General features: G+C 37.4%; 1 protein-coding gene across 2 annotated transcripts in view; it reads right to left on the reverse strand.

Moving 5' to 3' along the window:
• Positions 1 to 696: 696 nt before the first annotated feature.
• ALKAL1 (ALK and LTK ligand 1) overlaps positions 697 to 23,298 on the reverse strand; it is a 38,391-nt gene continuing 15,789 nt past the window's right edge. The window contains exons 3-6 of one of the 2 annotated variants that reach the window (XM_019008900.2): positions 12,071 to 12,124; positions 8,461 to 8,541; positions 6,138 to 6,214; positions 697 to 3,314 (exon numbers count right to left, since the gene is read on the reverse strand). In XM_019008900.2, coding sequence (XP_018864445.1) covers positions 6,150 to 6,214; positions 8,461 to 8,541; positions 12,071 to 12,124 — 200 coding nt within the window. In that variant the 3' untranslated portion in view covers positions 697 to 3,314; positions 6,138 to 6,149. The remainder of the gene's footprint in view (positions 3,315 to 6,137; positions 6,215 to 8,460; positions 8,542 to 12,070; positions 12,125 to 23,298) is intronic. The other variant, XM_019008901.2, reaches the window with a different exon arrangement.

A 23,298-nucleotide genomic window follows, 5' to 3' on the forward strand; every position in this document is an offset into this window, starting at 1 on the left:
TGCTGTCCGCTGTCAAATCTCCAAGTGATGCATTTAGACAGCTGACAATGGAGTCATCTTCCACCTCACCAATCATCAAAAGTTCATTGTTTTCGTGTAGGCTTTCCTCACACTGTTTTACTCTATGGCTTTAACATCTCTGAGATGAGAATAGGGTCTCTGTCCTGTGTTTGAATAGCACCCATAGCACAGATAAAAAAACCTTTTACAGCGTTGTGATAAAATATTAAGACGGTTTTAGCAATAAAGACAGAAAATTGAACTTTGGTTTGCAGCACCCATTCACACAGATCCAAGTTAAATTTCTGTTGGCCTTATGCAGTCGGCCTTCTCTCTGCAATATTCCAGACCAACAACTGTATTTTCTGACAGTGGTTTTTTCTAGAAACTCAGAAGTCTAAAGCAATGAAGTTGTCTGGAAAATGTGAACAGTTTAGCAGAGTGAAAAATTGGGATAAGCCACTACTGTAGATGCTGGCTCTGTCCCTATCCAATGTTCTCCACCAGGACAGAAATTAGACAAAAAATTTGAGCATGCAAGGATAACACGGTAATGAAAAAAAGCAAATCAGAAGTATTTATGAAGCAAAAATATTTTTTGATTAAATTGCATGAAAAAATGAAAGAAAATCTAGAAGAGAAAACAATCATGTGAAAATGTGACAAAACTGCAGTTTACTTGAGTATCATCTCCTCTCTGCTTCTATGGCATTTGGTTCTTTACTGTGTTTCCAAAAATCCTTCTCTAGACTTGATTCCTAAAATGTAGCATTAACACATCTTAGAAGGACTACAGCCTTTGTTTCAGGTTAAACAGGAAAGTGACTATATTATGCTACTTTGTGATTTTTATGCTGCTGACTTTAGAATCCCTGCATCTAAAATGGACTATAGTGACAAACAAATGTGTAGAGGGGTGGTTCAGTAATGTGTTCTTTCTTTGGTTTTATTTCCAGCTATTTAGAGTATACTGAGCATCAGAAAGGGGTCAAGCAGAAAGAAGGGAGCCATGCCACTAATGTCTCAAAGAATAATTTATTTCCAGAAAAAAATAATAAGTCTAAACTATTTGTTCTTCACGAAGAACTATGGGGTTTTATCCTTTTAATCTTTTCATGATTTTTGTTCCCTCATAAATATTTTAGCTTGTCAAGCTAATCTCTGCTTTGCATCTTTGTAACATCTGTGAATCTCCTCTAAGATAGGGACTTAATCACTTTTCTACTCAATAGAAAGAACATTTCTTTATTTTTACAAAGGCAAATCTCTTGATTTAGCACATTAGATTTGAGCTCAAAAATTTTATTAAATAACCCAAAATAGGTCTTCTCATTGGAATTTAGATATCGCAAAAAGTAACTTTCAGAACTTTCAGAAAAAGAAACCACAAATACTTGAATTCTTATCAGTCCCTTGAGGAAAGACAGGAGAAACTTTTTTTTTAGGCCAAGAAGCTAGCAAACCAGAGTGGAAATATCAATACGGGACTAAAGACAAATGCAAATGCTTTTCTTGGAACCTGATTGCCTGTTCTGAGCCTTATCCTTTCTCCTCTGCTGAAGTGTTTTGGCCAATAATCCTTCTATGAAGTATGTTACTCACAGAGCTACAAAAATATCCTTCTAACCATTCAAATCACTGGGATTTTCAGTGTGAATGTTGCTTTCAGCATGGATTAGAGGGAGTCTTGAAAACTTTGCTCTTAGCAAAATAACATGATTGCAGAGAGTTTGGAAGCCAATCTAGTTAATGACAAATACAAAGAGCACAGGAAAACCTTCTAGCTGGGATTACAGATGGGGTAAGTACTTCTGAAAGTTGTGGGTTGAACTGCTTAGAGCATCAGAGGACACTTCTCAGCTTTGGTGTGGTAATACATTGAACATATTGAAAAGGACAAAAGCCCCGTTGGACAACAAGGCAGCTCTTTGCTATTTGATGAGGAATCCCAGGGCAAAGTTTTCCTGCTATTCTGCAGAGGGAAAAGTGTTGGGCATAGAAGCTAAGGCAACTCATGAAGTCCATAGTGAGGTAGAGGATAGAGATAATGTTTTATCTGAAGGGATTAGCTTGAATGGTCAATTAATCTCAAAAATTGTGATTTGAGCATAGTAATCCATGTGTGTTGTCAATTGTTCTGGGTCTGACCATAAAACCCTCACTGGATACTAGGTTCTTTGTAAAGCAATCACATGAGCTTGGAATAAAAGAGATGAGATAGCAAATGGATAACAAATGTGACCAATACAATTTGATTTTAAATAAAAAATATGTGGCAGTTGTGCCTTGGAGTCTTCCCAAATATTTAAGACTGATGTATCACCAGCCAAATTCATTCATTATGCCCCTTGAATTTATGGTATTATACTTTAAAACATGTTTTTTCTTCTGTTAGACTTTTTTATTACCCCCTTTACATACTTGCAGATATTTTCTGTTCACACTAGGTACATGTTGCACTTTTGTTTGCACCTTATGTAGCTGAAGAATAAATGGCTGAATAAAATTTACCCCATGAAAATCAAATGCTTTAAAATAGTAAACCCAAAAGTTTGAAGTTCTTAGGGGAAGATTATTTCAAGTTCACCAGTAGATTAAATGTATATATTAGTGTATTTATAAGTGACCTATATATTTAAATAACCCCTCGTGTAAAATAGGTTTTTTTTATGTTCTTTATTCCACCAAAACTGCATTGCAGTTTTCCAGTCTTTATATTTACATTATTTGCAACTCTTTCCATAAGTGCCGGTACAAATGTAACTGATGAAAATCCAGAATAGTCATACAAATGTTCCTGAAAGCAAGGTGCATTTCTGAGCAATTTTTTTCTGATGCACAATAATATATATGTATATATTAACAAAGCTTCATAATATAAAATATCTTCCATGGCAAGTAAAACTTCCCCACTTACAGCTTATTCAGATTTCAGTTACACAGACTTCTGCATTTCAAGTTAGTGCAAATAATGAGAGTAAGAGCCTGAGCAGAACAATGTAAATACAACGGAACAAGAGAAACAGCAAAATTTTACCAACTCCCTGCATATGGTTATAACATTTAATCAGTATATCATTAGTATTCTCCATATACAATGTATTTAAATAATTGGCTTGTCTGAACTATAGGCAACAAATTTACAAAATAAAATAATGTTTCACACAAATATGGAATGTCGGACAAATATATGAAAATAAAATGCATCTAGTAACAAAATGTTGTAAATCAAAAAGATAAAAGATGTCTTCTCCATTTTTGAAGATTTCAAGGCACTTTCTTGGCAAATCAGAATTCTCTCCTTGGTAGAAAGTCTGCAAGAGAAAAGGACATGCCATTTTCAAACCAGAGAAGCAGACCACTTAGTAAAATTCAGTTCATAAACCACATTTTCTTGCGGATTGCATAAATCATAAGATTAACTTCAAATGCCAGTAGGTCTTGCCCTCCTGTGAACACTACTGGGTTTTGCCTTGGCAAATCCTCAGCGTCAATGCCAAGAGGTTTAACACACAGTGGCCTGTGCTGCTGCACCTTGCAATAAGTGTCCCCTGCACCTGGTCACGTGCAGCTCTACATTCCGGGTTTTCATCAAATCCTTTATTTCCATTTGCAGGGATCTGACTCAGGAAATGAAAACAAACCCACCCAAACCTCTAAGAGCTGTGGGGGCAGCGTGTGCCCGGTATCCCGGCCCTGGAGCTACCCCGGCGGCTGCCCGGGGCGTGGCGCCTCTCCATGGTGCTGAAACATCCCTCCAAGGTGTGAGCGACCACATCCCACGCACGGATGATTGGCTTTCCCCAAGAAAAAGTTCCTTTCGAAGAGGAAAATTCCACATGTTCCCTGTATACCCGGATATTTACAGACGAGGAAGGAAAATATTTGCATAATAGCACTGCAGCTCTTTTTTAATGAGGAAAAGGCAGCCTATTCTAGTGCTGGCAGGAAAAGGCTTAAAAATAGCTGTTAGCTCTTCAAGTGAGAGAGCCTCCTTCCTCAAGGCAACCAAGAATCTCCAAGACTCTGTCAGATGTTAAAGTGAAGGCAAATTTTCTTACAGACAACAGGATCTATGGCCATATCCTATCTACATTAGTAGATCAGATCCCTTGTGTCAAAAGATGTAGTAGAAGCTACCAGAGAATCATGTTAGAAATGCAATGTTACTGAGGGATGAATGTATGTAACTCCTTTGTTGCACTCCCCATTAACAGGGAAGAGAGAGCGACTCCTGCCACTCTTCACCCTTCTCAAGAAAATGTTTCCATTCCAAGAATAAGTGGATATTAGTAAACATGAAGATATGAGGATGCCTTATTTATAATGGAAACTATCCACTGTACTTAGAAGAGAAGAGGGGCGAGGGAGCACAGAGACAGCTGGGAAGCACTCACATCATGGCTCTACTTTTTCCTATAATGTTTTCTCTATTTTTAACAAAGTAGAGAGAAAGCCAGCCTAGATACAACTTTAAGTGAGTGCAGTGCACACGAGCTGCTAGCAATGCTTACCATTTAAAACCTTCCCTATTTTTCATGTCTTTGAGTGTATTTTTGGCAGGCAAATTAAAACACCTGGCTTTGCAAATCATAGCAACTTTTGATCCTTTTGTGTTTTAAAGATGGAAATAGGATGAGATAGATGCTTCTGTACCATGGATATGTAGGCAGATCTTTGACTCATTCTCTTGGAAGAGAAAGAAAAAATGAATTTGGAGCACCAGAAATTTATCTGAAAGCCCTGATACATGAATCCAGAGGTAGAAATGGATACACATAAAGGAAAAACAGAGACTAAAAAGGTAAAACTGCAGAAAGTAAGAGAGTGGTGGGATGTTTGAGAAAGTTAAGATTTAAAAGATAACACTAAAAAACAAACAGGAATTTAAGTACCCCCCTAAAAAAAATATTTATTTTTTAATAAGGCATTCAAAAAAGGATTCCTGCCTTAAGTCATGAAAAGGAGATACAGGCAAAGTAATGAGATGCCTTGTCAGTCTCTGGTTCATTGTCCTTGGTATATTCAAAACCATCTGCAACACCTGGAAATTGAGAGGCCAAAGAGACTGAAACTAGTTAAGAAGAGAGGAAGAGAAAGAAATTATGTCATTTCTTCTCAGAACTGAAATTTTGCCATATTTTTTAAAGCACAGCCACCAAAATGAATCCCACCTCCACTGAGAAATCAAATCAGCTAACACTGACTCATATCCTACTCTTCTTTTCTTATTCTTGATTAGTATGAATTGAAGTCTTGATGCAGGAAGAAGTGACATGCAAAACTCCCCCAAGCTCCAAGCTTGCAGTATTTGTCAGGAGGAGGTGGTGAAAGGAAACCATCTTTAAAGATATTTAAATAAATTCACTGATTTCATAAATTTTAGTAGTTAATAATAACAGCCAGAGAGTGTATTTTCAAATTAACCTTTGAAAGTATAATCACCTTATTAATATTCAAACAACAGGAGAAAACAGCTCACTTGGAGATATTACCTTTATCAGTGACAATGCTGTTTAATTACCACATTTGACATGCTATTCATAAACAAGAATAGACTGTTTTCTTCCCCAGACTGTTTAGTGAAACCTTTGGTTCTCCGTGTCTTCATGTTCAATTTCCTTCCATCACCATGAAGTGGTTATTAACTTTTTAGAAATTCTCAGAAGACCATATGGCAATGAAAAGGGGTCCCAGAAATTAATGAAGTGACAGGTTATCTGTGAAGATTGCATTGGCAGACCTGAAACCAAGACAATCTGTTTCTTCCATGGATTAATTGCAAAGGCCTCTGCAGAACGGCCTGAAATAAATGTGCTGATGATGTTCTTGGGCATTTTTTTTTCACCAAGCAGACTCCTTGAAATTTTGAACAATAAGAGGCCACCAAGTGCATTATTATGGACTGCAGTTCCATAAGTGACCTGTAGGAAATTATAGTGGGGCCTGACAGAGGTATTTTTGATTTCATGTATTTCCAGGAGTAGCAAGTCAGTTCTGCAATGCCAAAGCTGCATGTTGATACATTCTGATAACACCACATTTCTGTATGCACACCTGATTACAAGGTACACCTGTGAAGTAAACCCCTAGACCATTCAACAAATAAGAAAATGAGTGGGGAAAGTTATACTTACATAGCAAACATCCTAGGACTGTGTACACAAAGGGCTCATTGCTAATCTTGTTAGCAATCTTGCACACCTTTTGTAATCTATAAAACAAAATTACCCACAGTAATAATGAATCTCTGTTGCCAGATACCCTCAAAATACTGCATAAAATGAAATGCAAAGTTTGTACTTGAATTTCAGATGCTCTACACAGTGAAACTGTTATCTGATGGAAATTCATGAAATTATGTGTGCAAGATGCAATATTAAATTGTACCTTAGCATAATTAGTGCTCTAGAGGAAAAGTACAAGTGATGGCAGGAACTGAATTTCTACCAGGTAGTTTCCTACTGGGATGTGGAATAGCAGGAATTTAACTCATTAACTGGGAGGCTATTCTAACTATCAGACTATAACATAGATGGAAGTTAGGCTGTTTCAAACATTTTATTATTCCATTTAGTATTTATATTGATTTAACTCCATATTTTTCATGTTTAAGTACCTCTCCTAATCATCAGACCAAAGATACTAACCTCCCACTTCCAATCCCTCTGTCATGTGTCCTTGGTTCAAATGACCACTTGGTTCAAGTGGGCCCTGAGTCACTGCCATCCTTTCTGAAGTTTGCTAACAAGAAATACATAGGTGCTAATTTATTTTCTTGCTTGATAAGTATTTTAATAAAACTATATATAAATTGTGCCAAACAGCAAAAAAATTATTGCTATCTGTGTTTCAGTTCCTCAGAAAATATTTGTGCATGCCAGAAGGAGAGGAAATAACTCATCCTCAGACATTTTGTGATGACTAAGGTGTCCCTGAAAGAAAGTATCAAACCCCTCTAAAGACACAGGGAAAGATCTAGGCTATGATCAGCTTGAGTGATGGATAAGGTGGAGACAAATTTGAAGATTTAGCTCTCCTTTTTAAAACAACATTTCAGGTGAATGTAACTCATTGTCTGCTTTGGGTGTGGTTGACACAAGGGGGAACAAAAACTCTGCTGTGGATTAAATCACCCTTTTTATTTTACATTTTGCTTTGATAGTTGAACTGAAAAATAAGTGCTTCACACTGTTCAAAAATCACAGTCTTGTTTTTGACTTTAAGAAATGTTATTTAATTAGAAGAAAAATAACATTACTGTGTTTCTTTAGAAATAAAGTGAAACACTCAGGAAATACTATAAAAAGTCTCCAAACAATATCCACATCTTCTGGATCCATGTATCAAGGCATACAATATGCAACATGGTATTTTTGTTGTGCAGCATGTAATAGAAATATGCATTGCCTACTCCTCTGTCCACTTAGGAAGCTGTATGTATATCTTTTGAGGATCAGCCATGGATTCCTACTTCCAGCTTCTGAGAAGTGTAAAGGCAAAAGGAGATGAGGGCTGCTCCATCCCCTTTCAAACACTAAACCCTCTGAGGTGCTGAGGAGCTCAGAGTTATGGTGAGAGAGCATCTCAGCTGCTCACAAACAGTGCTTCTAAGTGATGCAGTCAGAAAGTGCCATTGTTCTTTCACATTAAATCCTGAAAAGCTTGCAAAGCACCAAACTTTGTCCACAGATTGTGCTTACACATCCCAAATGAAATTCACCTTTTCTAATTAAAACATTACATTCTAATTAAAACATTATTTTCCACTGACTTTAATTGAATTGTCCGTTGCACTAGAGAATGCTGAAGTAACTTCTATTTAAGGATTTTCCATTTTGGGTTTTTGTTTGCTTTTTTTCCATTTTATCCAAGAACACTTCTATTTTCCAATGTCTCTGGCAAAATTATATTCAGGCTGTATTAAAGCAAAGCTTCTGCAGTCTCAGAGAGGAAGGTTGTTTGATGAGAACTGAAAGGATCAATAACAGAATGATGAATGAAATGATTTTATGTTATTTAATAATGGGCATATAACAGAACATTATACTCACAAGCTGAAATACACTAAACCCCAAAGATAAAACGCTACTATTAAGCACTAATAGAAGGTAAAGAATGGTTCAGATTTTATCTTGCACAAGTAAAGCTAAAGAGAGCAGGAAGGAGAAAATGGTTTAACATCTGCCCTCTGCATAAACATGCCCTACTGCTTCTTCTCAGTGTAGTTTTAATTTCATTTATTTCAACATCACTTTGAAGGAACTTCACGATTTTCATCTGACAGCAAGTGCATTAACAGAAAGTCTTAATATATTAAAAGACCCTGGGTATGTTTTGTAATGTTGTGCTAAAGAGCAACTGTTAAAGAAGGACCAGGACACCAAACACTCAAGAGGAAAAGCGTGTTGCCTTCAAACAAGTATCACAGCTATCATTAAAAGGTACTTTGCTACTTACAGGTTGGCGTTGAGCAGTCCCTTGTGTTGTGATACAGTCGATGAAAGTGCTTGCTACACTCTGAGGAAAATGTGACTGGCCCTGTTTAAAAGCAAGGAGGAGTTGACAACAAGCTCTCAGTGTCATTGCTCTGCAGCTTCAATGAATGACAACAACACACTAAGTTCATTTTTTCTTGGCTAAAACTGCATTTATACGATACCTTAAGCAACTATGATGCAACACAAGTATAATAATGCTGGTGGAATAACAGAAAGAAATTCTGTTTCCTTGCCTTTATGCTCACAATAGAAAAACCAGAAAAATGACATGTGAAAACGACAGGCTGATTTCGCCTTGAAATTCCAGTAATTCAAAATTAGCAGTAAAATTTCTTACATGGTGAAAAATAGAATGACAAATGCAATAGAATTTAGTTTGTTCAATAGTTGTCTGTAGTCAAATGTAGAAGGAACAATGCATCTGGACTGAAGATATTATTTCTAGAGATAAATAAAAGCAACATTTTAAGTAAATATGAGTTTCTAACCCTTGGGAAGATGAAGTACTTCCATGTACTAATGCTTTTGATTTGCACATAGATGGTTTATAAAATTCTTAATATACAGTGTGGGTGTTGAGGGAAAAAATGACAGGTGAATAACATCTAGGAACCTGATCTCCTGTTAAAATAATCCTAGTAAAAAAAAAAGCATACAAATGTGCAAAATGCAGGAGGTGTTTCATCTTTGGCAAGGAAAATCTCTGCATGTCCAGAGCATAGTGCACTGTTCTCTTCTCTGGATATGCAGTGCCATCTGTTTACATTAATATTTGATAAAAAAGGTATCCCTGCTTATGGCCAGGGGGCCAACCCTGATGATCTAGATGATCTTTAAGTGTTCTTACAGCCCAAACCATTCTATTTTTCTATGAAAACCTGGCCCAGCTGTAACAAGTTGCCAAAGACCCCTTCCAAAGTTGCTGATGGCCAAGGAAAGTATTACTGGTGATATTCAACTTGAAAAGGAGAGCAAAAATGTATTATTTGTACCACATAACCTGCTTAGCAAGACTGTCACTGAAAGCTGGGGATGAATATCCTGTGGTTTGGAAACATTGACATAAACTGACATTAAATGAATTAGACTAAATTTAAGTCTAAGCTTTGTACGAGTAAGAACCCTGAATAATAATAGATTGTTTCAAGCAATGCTACAAAGTGATCCACATGAAGCAGGATCATTGTTGGCCAACTTTCCTTTCAGAGAAGATAGGAAGCATTTCTGGGAAAAAATACTTGCTTTGTTACTTGAAAGATGGCTTATGAGCCTGGTAAAATATATCAAGCTAATTTTCTCTAGATAGTGAAGCCAAACTGCCATGAACTCCAGAGAAGATTCCTCTCTATGACAGTGAACATACTTGAAGGTTAGATATATTTTACAGTAGTACATTGATTTCAGTAGATTTCTTCATGCACAAATAAGCTTTTCAACAAACTGGAAGAGCAGCCTTTGTGAGTCTGAACTGGAATATTGTTGCCATTCTTTTTATCTGAGTAATTAGGTTCATGGAAAAGTATATAATTTGAAATTATCCAGCATATATGGAGACAACACTGGCTTTTGTCACTAAATAAATTCCATGTCCCTTCAGATAATATATGGTTTTCTAGCTCTCTTCCCTGTCATCAAAAATAGGCTGTTAATTTTATTTGTGCCTTACAAAACACTCTGTGTCAGCTGGCTTTCCAAGCTAAATTGATAGATTGCTTTATGACTCACAAGATTATTTATGATTTTTCCTATAGTCAAGGACTGTTACATATGGTTCTTATTTGGTTTTAAAATGTGTCTATTATTCCTGGCATATGAGAAGTGTGCAATAATTTTCTTAACCCTGAAACTGTAAAGATAATGTACTATAAAGTTAACGTTGATTTCAGTCTATGGATTACAGGATCTGGTAAAACTATGAAAAATAAAATAAAATAAAATATAAAATAAAATACTACAACAGGAAGAAAACTCCATCACTGAAGAGGGAGGGAGGGAGGGAGGGAGGGAGGGAGGGAGGGAGGGAGAGTAGGTAGAAATTCTGAGCCAACAAATAGACTTTCAGTATTTTGGAATGATCCTGCTTTCCTTATTCATTCCCGCTAATCTTACTCAAGCAATTTCAGCATTTTTGATAGCAACTACTCATGCAGAAAAGGACTATTAATTTAATGAATGGCTCCAGAGACAGGCCTTCAAGTTTGTTTTTTTTTTCTCTTTTTCTTTTTATGATTTACAACACTTGAAATACCTTCTGTAAAACTCATGGTTGTTTTTCCCTGGTTTTGAGTAATGAAATTCATTCTGTATTCATTTCTTAGCTTCCCTACATTCTTATGTTGAGCTTTTTATGGTAGCTGAGGAGTTTCCAAAGCTAAAAATGAAAAGGAAATGGATTAAGTACTAACATAAACAAATCTTTCTTGTCTGTCCTTCCCAGGAGAGGAATATTCAGTATTGCTGTGTTATATAGCATAGCGTAGTTTGAAGCTCTATGTTAATTTCTCGTATGGACTGAAAATGGTCAGGCTCACAGTTACTCTTGTTTATTGCAGGGGTGAAGGGCCAGCTGGCTCTGGCACATTTCCTGTAGATTCCATTGGATTGCAGTGAGCCATTGGCAGACAGATCCTTAAAGTTGTGCCTATCCCAAAGGTTTGAATACACTACCCCCATGCAAAAGAGACAACAAATGCCTTCCTTTCTTGTCAAATACTGCTTGAAATTTCCAGCAAAGAGGAAATGCAGAATTATTTCCAATTCTCTTTTTCATGCTCTGATGGCCAACAATTTCTCTAGCTTTTAGTTTCAATACTTCAAATAACCTTGAAAATCAGCAAGAGATTTGCAGTGTCATACTTTGAGACCTTCACTTTTCTGAGATACAGAAAGCTGGAACTGAAGAGCAAAGAATCAGTGCAAGCACCTTGTCATTGGCAACTCGTATTGCATGTAGAAAAATATTGTACCCATTCAGAGGGTACAATATTTTTCTCAGTAGCTACAATGCAGTCCCAAAGCAAAGTGCATTATACAACTGCACCTCAGTTTTCAAGTATTTGGCTGCAATCATCATAAACTTTCATATTTGAAACAGCAAGTTGTTTTTATTTTTCATTTACACTACTTTAATCCTTCCTTGTTCTATCTGTTTCCACTAATAAAATAAGTATACACACATAGACATCATGAGACAGATGGAAAAAATCTCTGATTTGCTGAAAACTTACTTGGTCACAAATGTCTGTTTCTTAAAGATATGTTCAGGCCAATGAAAAGTTCTAAAATTAGTTAATGTGAAAATAAATATGGAAAGCACAATAGGAGGATAAAAGTTAAACAGACTTTTAAATAATGTTTTTACTTACCACGTTATGAAAGTTATTTTTGACCAGATAGTTCAGTTGATTATTCAATGAAATTAGAGTTCTTCAAAAATTTCTGGTTCTAAAATATGCACATTTAACTTCAGAAATGTTAATTTGGTGTTGAGCCTCAAAAATAATTAGTGGTGTGACATTTGTAGCTACTTAGAATATGCACATGTGGGAAAAGACAAGCAGCTGCCTTACCTGTAAAATGTTTTATGAACTTGTCTTTTAGACTGGAATCTCTTGGAAAAATTTCTGAGGAGAGAAGAAAAAAATTATATTTATATCACCAAGGAATTAAAATAAAAGTTCTGAAAACATAGTATGTCAAGATGTTTGACGTTCCCAAATTAACTATAGAATTACTTTTTATAGTTGTGAGGGTGTGGGTATGTAAACAACATCGTGAAGTATTTCAGATAATTCCCAGATGAATACTAAATGGTCATCCTACAATGCACTATGATTTTCTGACACTAATTCCTGCACATGTTAGGTCTGAGTGGGGCTGTAAGTATAGAAATATCACAAATAATATAAATACATGATCATGCTTATAAGTATGTAAATACCTAAAGAAATAATGTAAAATACTTAGATAAATACAAATTAAATATAATTTTTTTGGTTTTGAAATAACAAGTACCTGAAGGGAAAAGTCTCCTACAAATCACCTAAAATAGACATGGGCCGTGCACATTTTCATTGTGGTATTAGTAAAAAAATGGTCCTCCTCTCCTGTGAAAACTGCTGTGAATTTTAAAATATTCCCTTTCCATTTATGGCCTCTTTTTTCCCCAGAAAGTACAAGAGAGTAGTCAGAACACATAAAATAATCACAAAGAACAGAAAATGGAACAAAAAAAGATAAAAGTTCCTTTTTCTTTTTTTCCTCTTTTTTTTCAATGGGATGCTGCCTCTGGCTGACAGCATAAACTTTTGATGCAAGTAAATACCCTCAGAACTAGTACACCTCCATCCAGTCTCATGAATTTTCCACTGAAAAAACTATTACAAAATTTTTGGGTACCTGTAGCTATTACTGGAGACAGTAAAAAGCTGCCTGTTATGTCAAATTCAAAAAACCTTCCCTGGCAGTTCCAGACAAGGAACATGACTAACTTGCACCATTAGGACCTACAGTTAAATAGAATTATTCACTAAAAATATTTCCTTACATCTAAAGTAATTTTAAATCCTTGTATTCCTCTGCATTTTTTCAATTCCCAATCTGAACTAACATGTAGCTCAGAAGAGAGCTAGTTTCCTTTCATACTACAGGAAGATGTTGGTTATCTGCCAAGATAAATTCTTACCACTGGCTTTAGACAGTTTCTCAGAGGTCACATGGGTGTATTTTTAGGCTGGGATTTTAAGATAAAATACCCAAGTCTTACTGCAACTCATCAAGGTTAGGAGACCTACTTTACTTAAGATTCCTTAAAAATGTCAGTTTAAACTAATTCATTTTCTTATTTCTGAAGAAATTTCACTCCTTCTCTAATAAACTTAGAATTTTACTGATAAGGCATGTCGGGTAATTTAAAATTATACAGAATGAAGAATATAAAAAGGCAAAGTAGGGAAACAATTGGTGTGAGCTTTGAATGAGATGCCTCAAGTAGACAAGTACTATGAATAACCACAGCCTGGTGAAGGATAGGCTAGGAATTGACCATTCTTGCTAGGATAAATAACATTTAGATACAGACATTTCCAAAGTGCATAGAATTTCCTACGGGAACAGTAACTGCTTTTTGCCCCATAAAATTTTCTATTTACCCCATAAAATTCTTTAGGAAAAGTCTGTATACAGCCAAAACCCCACCCCTTAATGCCCAGAAGGTGAAACAGGGAGGACAGATTGATGCTCTGTCAAGGAGCTGTGCATTGCAAGTACAAAATTGCAGCTGTAGCCGTGTTGGGAAGCCTGAGAAGGAGCACTGCAGAGTCTGCTTTCCACGAGTAACCCACATTTGGGGCAGGCTTCAGAGCGGCCCAGCCTCGGCTGCCCCAGCAGGGAAATCTGGGTCAGTCGTGTGCTGAAGAGCAGCCGAGCGGCGCTGCCTGCGTGCCGGCTGCTGTCCCTCCGGGCAGCAATCAGCTTTTCAACATGTGCCCGCCGCTCAGCTTCCTGCAAGCGCTCCTTTGCTTAATAGCCCAGTGCATTTACTGGGTACAGCACAATCAGTGAGCCCCCAGCCCTGCACAAAAACAATCTCAGCTCATTTGTATAAGAATCACGGGCAGCGCAGGTTTCTGGAACCCTCCTGGCTCTAATGGCAGAGGCAACTCCCCCTGAACTCCTTGCCCAACACAAGCACAGTCATTTTCTCCCTTCTTCCAGCAGCATAGCCAAGCCCTTCTTTCTGTCTGTACACAACTGCGAGTCTGAGGTCTCAAAGGACTTAGCATTTCAATCAAACTAATGAACATCTTCTTTGAATAGAACATGTGTCACTGACTCCTGATCACACCGCAGCCAGAAGCAGAATATCAAGTCCATACACACTTCTAACAACCTCTTCTATAAAGCGGCAAAAAATCACCATGAAAAGTCCCTGAACTAGTTTTCCTGGCTTCTAACAAATTCTTAGTTGATCCAGTCATATTTCATGCATTATGTATCACCTATTAAGGTGTCCATTTTCACAATAAAGGCTGATATCCTCACAATGCAAGTTAAAATCCTCTGACATACTAATTCCACAAATGAAAAGCAGAAGCCTTGATATAATAAGACAGATTGGTAAAGTATTACTAAAATCAAAACACGTCAAAGTCACACTGGGAAAAATTGAGAAAGAAACAGGAAAATTAAAAACTGTTTTAATTGTGAAACCACAGGAACGGGAAATATTGGGTGGAAGGAGCTTATTCAGTCCATTCTTGCCCCAAGACCATATTACACAAACTATTAAAAGACAGCCAGTATATATCCTATGTGATATAGCAACACTGATTTTAATCAGCTGGAGGAATATTTAGACTGTGGCATTCTCATGCCCAGGCTTACAAAGTGTGCACTGCTCAACACGGAGTACACCTGTGTTAAAAGGCACTTGTGCTATTTATCCTGTGTTTGTTCTGGGCATACTCTCAGTTTATATCATAAAAAAACCCTTAGTTCAAGGATTTCTTATTTACATTAGGACCTCTATGTATATCCTAAGGTATTTACTCATCTGGGGCAAAATATTTCCCGTCCTTCCACAGACAGCACTGGCCGTGGGCAACTATTAAATGGTGCTACGATGGATTTGTTGGCTTTTCTGCCTAAAATAGCAGGAATATTTACGGTAAACTCCAGGGACAAATTTAGAGGGTTTTCCAGCTCTGCTTCACAGAGAATGGTTAAGTTTATAATGCAAAATTGGTTCTAAACCAATCCATACTGTTAGTTTTATCAAGATGTGTCATTTTAGAGATCTCTTGGCTTTAGGTAAGAGGTGACTAGATCTGCCTGCATTTTATCCCAGCTGGGATAAATGTGATGATGGGGAGAGCTAGCAAGGTCTGAGCTAGGAATCAATAAGAGACAGCTGATCCAGCTCTCCTCTCTCAAATTTTGTTACAAACTTTCCAAAGTTGATTTAACCACTGTCGTAAATCTAATTCCCCCGAAGATTAGTCTTTCAGTTGTTATTCTGTACCCAGCAGCTGACAGGAATGTTTAATTTTTCACTAATGTGGGTGAAATTACAAAAAAAGGCAGGAGATTAAATAAACCACATCCTGGTCTCAGGTTTGTCTTCAACTTGCAATTTAAGACATAGTTGCTCCACCTTCCATGGGTCTTTTCTGACACCTTTCTGTGCCTTCAGTTTCTCTGTGTTTTGTCTGTTCAGGCTGCAAAGTTGTGGCAGCAGGTGCTGATTTTACCCTGTGTTTGCAGTGTCTCCAGTATCATGTCACCATAATTGTGCCAGGAACATTCATGTCCTAATGGAGTATAAATAAAAAGAAGTGTGATCGCAGCCCTGAAATAAGCCAACTCCACACAACAGTTTGTTGACTTGGAACATAAAACCTTGACATGCTCAGGCAGAAAAAAATCAAGATCAAGCATTTGTTTACGTTCCCAACAGACAACTTTTGTATATTTTTAGTTTATTCAGAGAATTCATGTCAATCAGACAGCAAAAGTATTCCACTGGTCAAGGCTGGGCCAATCAGAAGTGGTGGTAACACCTTTGTGATAACATATTTAAGTTGTTGTTGTGCAGATGTAACTGCAGCCAGAGAAGAGCAGATTGAGAACATTGAGAGGAACAACTCTGCAGACACCCAAGTTCAGTGGAGAAGAAGGAAGGGGAGGAGGTGCTCCATTGTTCTGGAGCTGAGGTTCCTCTGCAGCTGGTGGTGCAGACCATGGTGATGCAGCTGTGCCCTTGCAGCCCATGAAAGTCCAGGGAGATGCAGAGATCCACCTGCAGCCCCTGGAGGAGCCCACACCAGAGCAGGTGGGTGCCTGAGGAAAAGGAAGCTGTGAGCCTGTGGGAGGCCTGTGATGGAGCAGGTTCCTGGCAGGGATCTGCAGACCCATGGAACAAGAAGCCCATGCTAAAGCAGGTTTCCTGGCAGGACTTGTTACCCCATGGGGACCCACAGTGGAGCAGCCTGTCTTTGAAGGACTGCACCCCAGGAAAGAGTGGCCTACATAGCAGGAGTTTGTGGAGGGCTGTTCCCTGCGGGATGGGCTCCAGTTGGAGAAGTTCATGAAGAATAGTCTCCCGTGGGAGGGATACCACACTGGAATAACAGCAGAAACAACATGCAATGAAGTGACCTAATATCCATTCCCTGTCTCCCTCTGTCACTGGGGGGTTACAGGTAGATATGAGAAGTGAGGTGTGGGGGAAGGTGTTTTTAAGGTTTTGTATTACTTCTCATTGTCCTGCTCTGATTTTGTAAGTAGTAAATACAATTAGTGTCTCTAATTCCACCTGTTATGCCCGTAATGGTATTTGGTGACTGATCTCTCCTGGTCCTTAACTCATGAACCTTCATTATATTTTCCCTCCCCTGTCCAGTTGCAGAGGGTAGTGATAGAATGGTACTGGTGGGTGTCTGCCATCCAGCCAGGGTCAACCCACTACAGTTGTGCATTTTCTTGTTTCTATTTGTGAAATGGCAGAAGAAAAGTGTCAACAGTAAGATGCAGCTGAATATTATGTTATAAACCCAGATGCAGGCTTCCAAAACATTTTGGCATGAAAAGAGAACGTGGGTTTGGGTGTTTTGTTTTGTTTTGTTTTTTAGAAAAAACATTTCATGTCATGAAACTGCTTACAACTCAGTATGTTTTAGCAGATTTTTAAATAAATGTAACATTTTAAAGAACAAGACTCTCCGAAGTTTCAATTTATACAAAAGTTATATTGGTTCATAGTATACAAATAAATCTTGCAATGGTTGAAATATCATGCTCCCAAAAATGTCAGCAAAACTATCTCAAGTACTTACACAGGCAAGTCACATTCATTTGGGTGGAGCTTTTCTTAACTACAAATTCTTCATCTGAGCTAGAGATGGCAACTCTTGCCTACTGCAACAATACAAGGTGAAACACCACTAGCAGGATGTTTGCATACTTCCAACAATGTCAAGATGGTTTAGTTAGCACAGAAAATAAAATGTTTGGTGATAAAAGTGATAATAAAATCCATTAAATGTGAATTTGTTAAGAATTTTATAAGTTCCCGGAAGAATTGAAGCAACAGAGATGAAATTTAACTGGAACAAGATAATAATACCCAAGTAAAGAGATCTGCTAGGAAGACGAGTTAATAGAATGACATTGAAATGTCAGGATGAAAGTATCTTCAGCATGATTGTCCCAAATATAAGTGAAATCCTAGAAAAACAGTGCTTAAATATATATATATATAAACTGAATGTCCCAAAACATCCTTTCTCTGCATTTAATCTACATACATAACTATTCCTACAACTTTTAGAAATAGATGTACCGCCTCAGCTTAAAAAAAATAAAATAAAAAGAGTTTTGCTCAAAATAGAAAACAGTTCAAAGATCAAAGATAAGGAATCCTAGTGGAGGAAAAATTGTTAATGTTCATTCGATAAGAGTGTGGTGTGGAGTAAAGCATAGCTGTTATACTTGGGGATCACAGAAAAAACACCCTGTGAATAAATGGAGCAAGAAGTGTGTGCTTAGAGCTCTGGCCTGGGCATAACTGCTAGAGGTAGACAGAGACATGTGGTCACCACTGTGGGCAGCTGGCACAGGGAGTCGATCCCAGTCCCTGGCTGGGGCACTTTCCACACTGAGGTTTCACAGTGCTCAGGAGAGCAGCTCCTAGCACAGCCCTCAGCAGCAGGTGATGCTAACCATGGCTGAATCAATTAGCATATTCAGTACCCCAACCAATTAAAAGGTCTTAATTTCCTCCTTTCATTATTACACTTAGGCTGTGACCAGATTGCACAAAACTCTTACTTCTGGGAGCAGGGCTGGACAAAGTCCTTACCTGAAAAACTGAGGACTTCCAGAAGCTTTGGGTACATTGGAAATGCTGTATTTTCTATGCTGCTATGCAATTGCTACCAGAAGGATATTAATTTTTGTTTTGTACACAATAGACATATCAGTATAGATTGAAATGTTTCTCTGGCTCCTCATGTGGTGTCTGAAACAGCAGAGAAACAGAGTATGCACTTTGTTGAAAATGTGCGACATTTTTATTCCCTACTAAGGGACCAGCAATTGATTCTGAGGTCCTTAAGAGTGCTCAGAATCCTTAGGATGAATTTGTGGTTGTACTACGACTCAGTTCACAGACGAACAGATTTAATGCTTTTCCTATTGCAGTATCCCATAGAGACAGGAAAACCCATGTGCAACAAGAAGCAACTCCTTCCATCATTATAAATCATAAATTATTAAGTATTTTATATTATTTGTGTTAGAAACAACTGCCATATGGGAAAATATCTACTTAAATGCTGTATTATAATTCTCTTAGACTACTCATTTGCAAATTCTACTACATAAACTGCATTTCTGCTTTTGTTTTGTTCTTTTTCTTTGTTTTCTGCAGATTAAAGTTTTACAATAATTTCTAATTGTCTTAGCAATTTGTTTATTTATCCCCAACCCAACTCACATATGCTGCTTTTCCCTGCTAGATCTGAAATTCATTCCTTTAGACATGGGAAAATATCTATTTCTGTGTGCAGTACTGCAAGAAGTCACTGTGTTACTACTCCTGTTAAGTAACACACACAGCTCCCACTTACTGAATACTTTTGTTTTGAGACTTTGATGTGTACATACTGAGCATAGATGGAAAATGAGTCAACGCTCCAGACAGACACATTCCTTTCTGGATGTACTATTGCTGTTTGAAATTCAAAACTCACCAGATTCCTCCAAGTGCTATGTAATGAAGACTACAATAACTTAGTAATTTTTTTTTTCATTTTCTGACACTTTCTACTCTAGCAAATGAAGAATTTTCTAGTATCTCAGTATTTTCTGGGGAAGAAAAAGCTTCAGATAAATCCCCAAATCAATACTGCTTGGATTCACAGAGGTAAGAGTGTCTGCTCAAGAGAAAATCCAGAATTAATATATCACTGCATGCCACTGCCATCTACTGAATGTTGAATATGCTGAAAGTACTCATGCATACCTTCTTGCTCTGAGACCAGAGCTTACCAGGCTTCCCTGCCTAATGGGAGTCCTTTCAGTTCCCATAACACAAAGTATACTCCAGAGCTTAAGGGTTACACATAGAGTGCAAATATGAATCCATAATTAATTACTTGGTCGATTTATCCTCCAAACAAGTAGACATAAACAGTATTCTAATCTCTTTGGACTTACTTGCTGTTCATAAAATTTTTGGTCAGCATTAGGACTTTATTTATACAGAAAATTGGAAGGCGCATTGGGATATATTATTTTACCTCATTAGTCAATTCCTAAAATGCTAGCTCTGCTCCTGTGTCTAATAAATGCTTCCATTTTTAATTATTTGTCCAGGCTTGAAACAGTGCTTCTAAAGATACTTAAACCAATGACTTAACATTTACTTGCCTTGGTATTCATTCCAGTAATATTTTTCTGACAGGAACACAATAATACCCTTTTTAAATGCAGATTAATTGATATATCTTCAAATTCTCCCAACTTTAGTTATGAATATAATATCTGGTCTTAAAATTTTAAGATTTTATTCTGGAACATTCACCAGAAACTTGAGTAATGAAGTGGGCTGTGACATCAGGCAGTTTAGAGGAACAATGGAATGACCCCAAAGAGAAAGCCTACCAGTGTCTGCTTTCATAATGGTTGATGAAGTTTGCCATGCCAGCCACCGTTGTCAGGAGTATTACATTAAAAAAAAATCAGTGTTATTATTAACTCTGCTAAAGATGGGTGTAAAAGGAAGCACTAGCTTCCAAAATCACAGTCTGGCATTTAGTCACGATTTCTATTTTTGTTCTCTCTTCGCTCTAAAGTCAACCATTCACTCTTATCCCAGAATGTCTATTCACTTATGTCCCATCTCTCTTACTCACCCTTGTAAGTCTTATCTACATCAGCTGCTCCCTTAAAACCAGAAATTAAATTAATATCCACAGGGCACTCAGGAGCATAAATGCGATCAATTTGGTTAAGTGAAATCAATTTGGTTCTACTGCAAATACTGGACATTTAAAAAAAATGCACAAATTATTGTATAATGGGATTCCTAAAACTAATAAAAAAACCCAAAACAAATAAGGACACCTACAAATGGTGTGAAAATAAGCCCATTGAAAACATATAAAGAGCAAAGTATACATCTTTCCTACTTCTGCAAGCTTAGTTTTTGTCTGTAGATCTATGTTTGTCCTCATAAAATTTGTTTGTGGGATGACACCTGCACACTAGAGATGTGAATAGATTTGAAGTATTTCAAATTTCTCCATATTTACCTTTTGCTTGGAATGGAATATTCATTATTTCTTTTAAGATTTCTAAAAATAGTTTTGAAATTTAATTTGAAGTGCTGCCTTTTTACAGTGACCAGAGGCAAATTCTACTTTCACTGATAGTCATATACTCCCTCTCATTCATTAACACTTAATTCATGTAATTGCAAGAGAATTATGGAAGGCAGTTTTTACTCAAGTAGTTTTCAGCTTTATTGTTCTTACAGAGACCCTCAGGTGGATATCAAGAAAAAAAATGACAAATGTGGGACACAATTTCTGTTGGATTTATAGAATTTATTTGGGCAATGGGGCAGTAAATTTTAGGAACACTGTTATAAATAGCATGGAAGATTCTGTACATACTACAATATAAATGGTAACACGAAAGACGTGACTCTGATCTTTCTTCAAGAATAAAGGAGTACTTATTTATCTCTAATGAATGATGAACAGGGAAGAGAACTCCATTTATTTGAAAAAGGTTATGAACAAGATTCTTGGATGTGCTTCCCAAAATAGCAGATAGCTGGATTTAATAAATCATTGGCTTCAGCCAAATGATTCTGAGTGTGAAACACCAATTTTAATTCAAAATAACTATTTCAGTTATGTTTTATGTTCTATCATCCCCATTGGATCATGGCCTATGAACACCTAAGAGGGATAATTTCTCCTTAAATCCTTACTACTATCTCTCTCCTTGAGTCCTTCTGATTAAATCCTACATCTTACCTAAAAACAATGCAAGTTTGTAAACCATGCACCAAAACATGTTCTTAAACTTTGAGAAGAAGTACATTTATTTGCTGCAGTGTTTTATCCCTAAATCCCCCATTCTTTGTTTACTGCAAATTATTAAATTGAGTCTGTTTCTGAATTAATTCAGTTTACTTACTACTACATACAAAGGAGAACATGGGATTAGAAATAAAATGTCTCAAGCTGCTTGCCACATTTCTGGCCAATCTGTAAGTAACCTCCTGCTGATTCAGTGCTAATTTTTATTAAAAAACTGTCCATTATCCAGGCCCTTTTTGGATGTTTCAAACTGTAAAATATCACTGTTTTTAGGAAAAGCAAATGAACTTTGGTGTATATCATGAGACAGATAACTTTTAAAGCAGTCCATTTTTTTTCAAGTTTTCTTTCTGAAGCACCAGAGCCATAATTGTGCTGCTGTCTCAGAAGGCGTTATGTGCTCATTTCTATTCTAAATTTATATTCTAAATACGTGCTCATTTGTATTCTAAATTTTCTTCACTGCTGCAGTTTTTCTTCCATTCATCTGTGCTGGAAAATGAATGAAGTTTTTCTTTGAGAAAGCAAGACCTTCAGTCCTGTAATCCTTGTACCCCTCTATTAGACATCACCAGAGATACTGAGAGCAGATTGTCCCAGCCAGGGATAATGGCAGTCTGGGACCATGGCAGTCTTGCAAGCACAGTCCATCCCAAGCAAAATGTGGGATGGGCTGTGGGGAAACCTGCCTTCTTTCATGCAAGTGCAGGAAGGAGAAATGATACATAGTCCTCTGAGAAACTCTTGTTTTCTCCAGGTTTTCCTATGTTTCAGGTGAAATCAGTTTTTCAATAAAAACTTTCACAAAATCAGATCAGAAAGCAAACACATACTGATTTTACTTGACTTTGCTTTTTCGTTTTATTATGCTGCTAATTAGAAAGAATATGGAAGTTCTTTCCTTTCCCAGCTTTCTGACTTGAACTCCAAGGACCATCTTTGAGATACTACAACTGCTCATGTAGTCTCATCTTCCCACTCTCTGTGATCCATCTACATCACCATATCGATCGAAAGTAAAAGCACCTTTCTACTTATTTAAAAGCACCAAGGATGAAGACTAGAAAATTCATGCAGATGTAAGAGAACAAAAGTAGGAGAAACAGGCAGAGGAGAATTTGGTGTTCATCTTGTATCTCTTGGAGCATTTTCAGTGGATACAAAACACGTTCCTACCTTTATTCATCCTGAGGTCAATCTTTCAGAATCTATGAGGACAACTATATTTAACCAAGGCCCTTCAGCAGCCTCAGAAAGAGAAAAGGTGGACTTGCAGTCAGAGGAGGATGATACAGATCTGTTCACATCCATGGTAAGGACACAGACAGATACTTCCCCCACTCTTCTCTGTCCCTGCCCTACTCTTCCCAAGCCATTGCCCTTTGCCTTCTCCCCTTCCTTGCGTTCTACTTGGCCTCCACACCTTGTCTGGACTCCGCTGAGCTGCGAGTGGGAGCAGAGAGTGACAGGAATAGTTAGCGATCGTTGCTATGAAGACAACTAACGGCATGAACAGTAATTCCAGGGAGGCCTTCCCACCTCAGCAGAGCAATGACTATTTACGGCCTGAAAGGGCTTGCCAGCCACCAGTTCAACATCCTCTTAAGGGCAAGAGATTATCCCTAGAGTTGGCTCCTCCAAGACTGGGCACTGAGCTGTGGGAAGGACACAACCTGAAGCTGGAG

This window comes from Parus major, chromosome 2, assembly GCF_001522545.3.
Source record: "Parus major isolate Abel chromosome 2, Parus_major1.1, whole genome shotgun sequence".
In the NCBI taxonomy this organism is placed as follows: domain Eukaryota; kingdom Metazoa; phylum Chordata; class Aves; order Passeriformes; family Paridae; genus Parus; species Parus major.